Genomic DNA, 6,643 nt, shown 5'->3' on the forward strand with positions numbered 1-6,643 from the left:
AGAAGGCTATCGACCAAAAGCAACAAAGATGTCGATCGTTGTTAAATAAAACGTGGATTAACAATCGAGTAATGAAAATGCAGCGGAAATTAAAATAAGAAAGATTAACACGATGCTTTTGAATTGGTTCGGCCAACTCCTAAAGGCCTACGTCCAATCTTCTTTTATTAATAAGTTTAAGTGATCTAGTCCGACTACTTAGACACTTACAAATAAAAGGACCAACAACCTACTCCGGTTGCGACACAAGTCTCAAGACTACTCCGTCTAGAAACTTAAGACTCTTACTAGAATGATTACAAAGATCAAGTTTCCTTAAACTGATTCTATGAAAGAATTGATAAGGACAACTTATAGATCAATCGATTCTAGGCAATAGAACGTAATACTTAAGGCAACGGTAGTGAAGACTGTTGCCACTGGAAGACTTAGAAATATTTTGCAAATGAAGTAAAAAGCTTTGAGTTCTTAAAAACAAGTTTGCAAAACACTTTGAAAATTCTCTGGAAAAAGTCTTGAGAAAATGAAGGAGAAGAGTGCTCCTTTTATAGGGAAGCAAACTAGGGTTTAGAAGTCAAGACATGAGGTAGAAAACAAATAATTTTGACTTGCCCAAGTTTGCACAAAATAGAGCATTCTTCCAAAGGTTAAAGAAGAAAAGGAGCCTTGTTACTATCTTGAAAGGGCCTTTGAAAATCAGTCAAGGTAAGATGGACAATCAAGTGAGGACATTTTAGAGGAACAAATTTGGAAAGAAACAAGTTCTTCTTTCTAAAAATCATGATGAAAATTATTGCCACTTTGAGTTAAGACCTTTTGAAAGATGCCAATAGAATATCCTTTTCTAAAACAATAACCTTTTACAAGATTCAAATATCAGAAATGTGTATTTCATAATAGAAGTTTATATTTTCGAAATATGAATATTTTGAAAATGAAGACTTCTTCCAAGTGACACGAGTTGAAGCAACGGTCTGACTGACTGTTGCCTTAGTAAGCAGACTGTTGTTCAACAACAGTCTTGCTTACTGTTGCCTTAGTACTACACCCTTTTACCTATACATAAGTGACTCATTATTACAACACAATCCTTGGGTAGCTTGTTCAACACGTTTTGACCACAATCACTTGATAATCACTTGATTCGGAGGTTGGACTAAATCCTGAAATAAAACATCTTAAGGCAAGATTAGAGTGGGTTTGTCATCATCAACAAAAGTGTTCTAACACCCTTCACAATCTCCGGGGCTGCATACCCGAGGGTTCCACATGCACAGCATGCGGTTGAAGTGCTACTTTGATCCCTTTCTAGTAGCTTTGATATCCCGAAATCACACAGCTTGGCGTTCTTTTTATCATCTAGAAGCACATTAGCGGGTTTCAAATCGCGATGTAAAATCTTCTTCTCGCAATTCTCGTGTAGGTACGCTAGCCCTTCAGCAATGGCTAAGACTATTCTCTTCTTTTCAAGCCAAGAGAGCATCTTTTCGGGATTAGTCCCGAAAATCCAACTCTCAAGTGGACCGTTACTCATGTACTCGTACACTAACAACTTATGCTCGTCTTCAACACAATACCCGATCAACTTCACCAAATTAAAATGACTTATTCGACCTAAGGCCTCGACCTCGTTCTTGAAGTCATCAACTGTGCTATGTAACTGGTTCAACCGTTTCCCCGCAACAAGTGTTTCATTCATCAGGCCTTTATATACTCGACCGAATCCACCCTTTCCAATTACATTTTCAGAATCGAAATTGTTGGAGAGAGTGAAGATATTGTGGGGGTAATATTGTAGATGGAGTGATTAAAATAAGTATTGTTGTTGGGTGATGTGATTAAAATAAGTATAAAACTTTACCAAAAATGGAAATAAGGAGAGTATTGTGAATAGACGAAAAAGGAAAGGGGGAGAGTTATTGAGAATAGGAGGGAGTATATTTCACGCTACTACTAGTAGACCTGGCAAAAGCAACCCGACTCGATTTACCCGTCCCGAAAAAACTGACACGAGACCTGAAGTGACCCGAACTACATCACCCGAATGTGACCCGAAAACCCGAATTGACCCCGACCCGACCCGACCCGAACATGACTTCTTAACCCGTACTGGCCCGGCCCGAAAATGACCCGATCCGAAACCACCAAACCCGAAAATGACCCGACAAAATATAAATCTAATTGAACCGAAAAGACTTGAAATGACTATTTCTCTGTTATTCATTGACCCGAAAATGACCCGATCCGAAACAACACGACCCGCTTAACTCGAAACAGATCCGACAACAAACCCGAAACAGACCCAAAACCCGAAAAGACCCATCCCGACCCGAATTAACCCGAACTCAACGAGAGACCTGAATTGGCCTGACCCGAACCCGACCCGTTGACCAGTTTTGCCAGGTCTAGCTACTAGCAAGATTGAATCTACCTTGACAAGACGACCAAGACAGAATCAAAAGAGTAGTCCAAGATTGACACCAGGCAGGAGAGGACAACGGTCATATATAAAGTCAATATTTGACAAAGTCAAGAATAATTGTATAAGATTATTAGCTTAGTGCATTTATATGGTAACTAAGAGAGAAATTATGATGAAGATTTGGTCATAAAGAGGATGCATTAATCGGGTAATAAAGTAAATTCAAGAAGGCAATCAATGACGTCATTAATGGAGAATTTTGGCTCTTAAATGGTGAACATTATTCTACCGTTCAGGAAAGCTATATAAGAAACAACAAGGATCATTTGAAGACATTATCGTCTCACACATTACAAGCTACATACACAATCACATGCATTCGAGAATTACAATACTTAGAGCAAAATACTATATTGTGATCATCATACTTATACTCTCTCAAATTATAGTGAAATTCTCTCCTCGACATTCACAATCCCACTTGCTTCAACACTCGACATCTCTGCAATGTATGGTCTTCGCATGCGAACCTGCTCTAATACCACTTGTCACGCTTTGGTTACTTTGACACTAGAAAACCAAGCTCGTGTGCCACTTAACTCGCACCTCTTTGCAAGCTAAGTCAGGCAACCTCTTTGCAACGGAATATTATAAGTTTTATAGAGGCTAAATGTCGGATAAGAAGGCTAGACACTAAGTGTGGAAAGGTTACACACGTATATTACACTTCAATGTTTGATAGAATTAAAGGCTTGGATACAATGTTTGGTGTGTGTGTTTAGTAGGATGTTTGGTGTGTGTGTAGTAGGCTTGGAAGCCAAAGCGTGCTACCCTTTGTTATACCCAATCTAAAGTTAGCTATACAATTTCCACACATTTTCTAGGCAATTTTAATTTAAATTAGGGTCTCGGATCAAAAGATGAGACTCCATACGCGTACACGCATCGCCCACGCGTACACGCATCGCCCATGCTTAGACATATTTTCGTAATTCGTAACATCTGAACAATTCTAGTTATACAATTGTTTATACACAAAAGTAACAAACAAAATGAAAGACCAATTCAATAACAAGAGTAGGCAACAATGTCGACCTAAGTGGTAGATGGATCAAAGCTTGGGGTCAACAGTCAATTATATTATAATCTAGTTGTTTTAATTATAATATTGCTAAAACCTATACTCTAATCTGTTGCTTTCTTCATATAATCACGTTACTTTGGTCTATTCCTTCTTGAATTTTCCGTCTTATTGCTAATTTTTAATTAGTTTATTGATAATAGTCCACAAGTAGTGTAGACAATCTCAAAAATTGGAAGCTACATTAGTGATTACTGATTAGTACTTGAAAACTACATTTTTTACCATAAAAATGTTATCATTTACAAATGATTACATCTGATCATATAAATGGTCACACAAGTCTGTCTGAAAAGAATAAACTATCTGAAATGAGACCTACTGATCATTTTCAAGTTACTTAACTTTGTGTAATTAACCTATTTATATCCACCAGGCCCGGCCCAAGTCAGGCGGGCCGGGTCCGGGTTAGCAAGGCCGACCCGCACTAATAACCACCCCTAATTGGGATCCTCTTTATTTTCGTTTCTTTCCATATCCTTTTATCAGAGCGGAGCATGTAGATTATATGTCGAATAATTTATGGTCATAAACTCATAATTCCACGCAATGGATAATTAGAAGAGCGTAAAATAATATCCTATAAAGTATATATAGTTACTAGTCTAATGGATACGAAATAGGGACAAGAGAAAATGAAGAGAACTAACACGAATTACACCATCATTTCCCCAGTCCCTTATAAATAATCAAATCTGGTTGTAGATACACTCTAAAAGAGGTTATTTAAGGACGATTAATAATCGAGTCATATGACTCGAGTTCCTGTACTTAACACTTCAACAAAAACAAAACATGTAAAATCAACAAAATTTGCAAAATCCTGATCAAAACAATAAATGCAGGACGAAGATGCTATAGTTCAGTTTCTTCCGAGTTTTGCGTCGGCCCCTTTGATTGCACCCACAATATCTGACATTGATGGACGAGCTTCTGGTTTATCACTTAAGCACGAGATAGCAAGCTCCCCAATCCTCTCTATATCCTTCCCGTTTTTCCTCATTTCATCGTCCAATTTCCTAATCAACCCCGGCAACTGACTCGCCTCGAGATTAGTTTGATTCGAGCTCACGAGACGATAATATCGCTTCCCAAACACCACTTCAAGTACCACAATTCCAAAACTATAAACATCAACTTTCTCTGATATTTTCCTAATACCCTTGACAATCTCCGGGGCTAGATACCCGCGGGTTCCGCAGCATACGGTTGAAGTGCTACTCTGATCCCTTTCTAGTAGCTTTGATATCCCGAAATCACACAACTTGGCATTCTTATTGTCGTCTAGAAGCACATTCGCGGGTTTCAAATCACGATGTAAAATCTTCTTCTCGCAATTCTCATGTAGGTACACTAGCCCTTCAGCAATGCCTAAGATTATTCTCTTCTTTTCAAGCCAAGAGAGCGTGTTTTTGGGATTAGTCCCGAAAATCCAACTCTCAAGTGGACCGTTCTTCATATACTCGTACACTAACAACTTATGCTCGTCTTCAACACAATACCCGATCAACTTCACCAAATTAAAATGACTTGTTCGACCTAAGGCCTCAACCTCGTTCCTATAATCATCAATTCTTCTATGTGACCGGTTCAACCGTTTCACCGCAACAGGTGTTCCATTCATCACGCCTTTATATACCTTACCAAATCCACCCTTTCCAATTACATTTACATAATCGAAATTGTTGGTCATTAATTTTACTTTACTATAACAGAATTTTTTTAACGAAAAGACTTGCTCGTCGAATACTTGCTGGGGCTGCTTTCCTGCTGCCTTGTTGTTCCAATTACGTTCCTTTTTTTTGGATTTTTTCTTTACGACTTGGATCCAAGGGTGTTGTTCCAAATCTTCTATTTGTTCTTGTTCTTTGACTTCTTTCTTTACATCATTGACTTGGATCGGGTGTTGTCCCAACGACACTTCCATATTTTCGGGTTTTTTCTTTACATATTTGCGTTGACCCGGTTGAGGTCCTTCGACTACTTCCTTCAGGAATTGCTGCTTTCCATCCGCGTCTAGTTGGACCCTTGTAACTTTTTCCGGCAGCTTTCGTACCGCCATAAAAATGTCATGTTGTTTAACCACATGTTCCAAGGATGTGGTAACTGATCTTTGACTATCCCTCCGGTTGTGCCATCGTAGACAAACAACCAAACCCAAAATTATAATCACAACTATAATCATAAACCCAACGACCGTGCGTCCGTGCCCACGTTGGGCTTTTCTTCAGACGGCGGATAACTAGATGGTGCAGGACTCACAACCACCGCCCGAAGACCTTACAACGATGACGATTCAATGAAAAAATGTCAATGCTAAGGAATTTATTTGCCACAATAGAAAAATAAGGAATTGGATGTGTGAATTTGTTATTGTCAAAGCTAACATAAACTAAATTAGGCAAAGAAGCAAAGGAACTAAGGAAGGAACTAAGGAAGGTACTAGGGATAATTCATTGATGAGCTATGCTAGCAAAATATACTTCCCGTCCGTCCCGATCAATTGTTATCCTTCGATTTTGGCACAAAGACCAAGAAAAAAGGAGGGAGTTAATTATAAGATGACAAGTGGATCAAATCGAAAGTAAAAGATTAAATTGTTCATCAAATGTATTCCTAAAATAGAAAGGAAAACAATTGACTGAGACATCAAAAAAACAACAACAAATAACAGAACAAAGGGTGTAATATTTATATATTTTTTTGGTTAAAGGGATGTAATATTTATATGTCATCATAATAAAGAGTACGATAATTTTGGAATATGTGTCATCAACAATAGTGCGATCAAATAATTTAATATCACAATTAAATCTCATGTTAATTATATAGTCAAATGATCATCATTAATCGGTAATGATTGACTAACTAGAGTTTGACATTACTGTCGTTTGACGGAGGTGATCAGTTGATCCCTTAAGGTCACACCTAAAGGACAATTTCCTTAATAGACAAATTAATTAATTGTATGACGATACAAGTTAATCAATTCCTTAAAATTGAACAATTCATTTGTTAGAGAGAATACTTATATCTTATTGTAATGGGATTAAATAAGATTTATTTTAATAATTAAAATA

The 6,643-nt window shown here is 37.7% G+C and overlaps 1 protein-coding gene across 1 annotated transcript; it reads right to left on the reverse strand.

The window, feature by feature from the left end:
* Positions 1 to 4,425: 4,425 nt before the first annotated feature.
* Positions 4,426 to 5,625, reverse strand: LOC141607214 (cysteine-rich receptor-like protein kinase 44). Its single transcript, XM_074426574.1, has one exon. It carries the CDS (start codon positions 5,623 to 5,625, stop codon positions 4,426 to 4,428), a length of 1,200 nt encoding a protein of 399 aa, XP_074282675.1.
* Positions 5,626 to 6,643: the final 1,018 nt, after the last annotated feature.

Source organism: Silene latifolia, chromosome 10 (genome assembly GCF_048544455.1).
Source record: "Silene latifolia isolate original U9 population chromosome 10, ASM4854445v1, whole genome shotgun sequence".
Classification (NCBI taxonomy): Eukaryota; Viridiplantae; Streptophyta; class Magnoliopsida; order Caryophyllales; family Caryophyllaceae; genus Silene; species Silene latifolia.

Excerpts from the sequence above, each read along its gene's own strand:
- LOC141607214 (XM_074426574.1), bottom strand. The coding sequence starts at position 5,625 with ATGGCGGTACGAAAGCTGCCGGAAAAAGTTACAAGGGTCCAACTAGAC.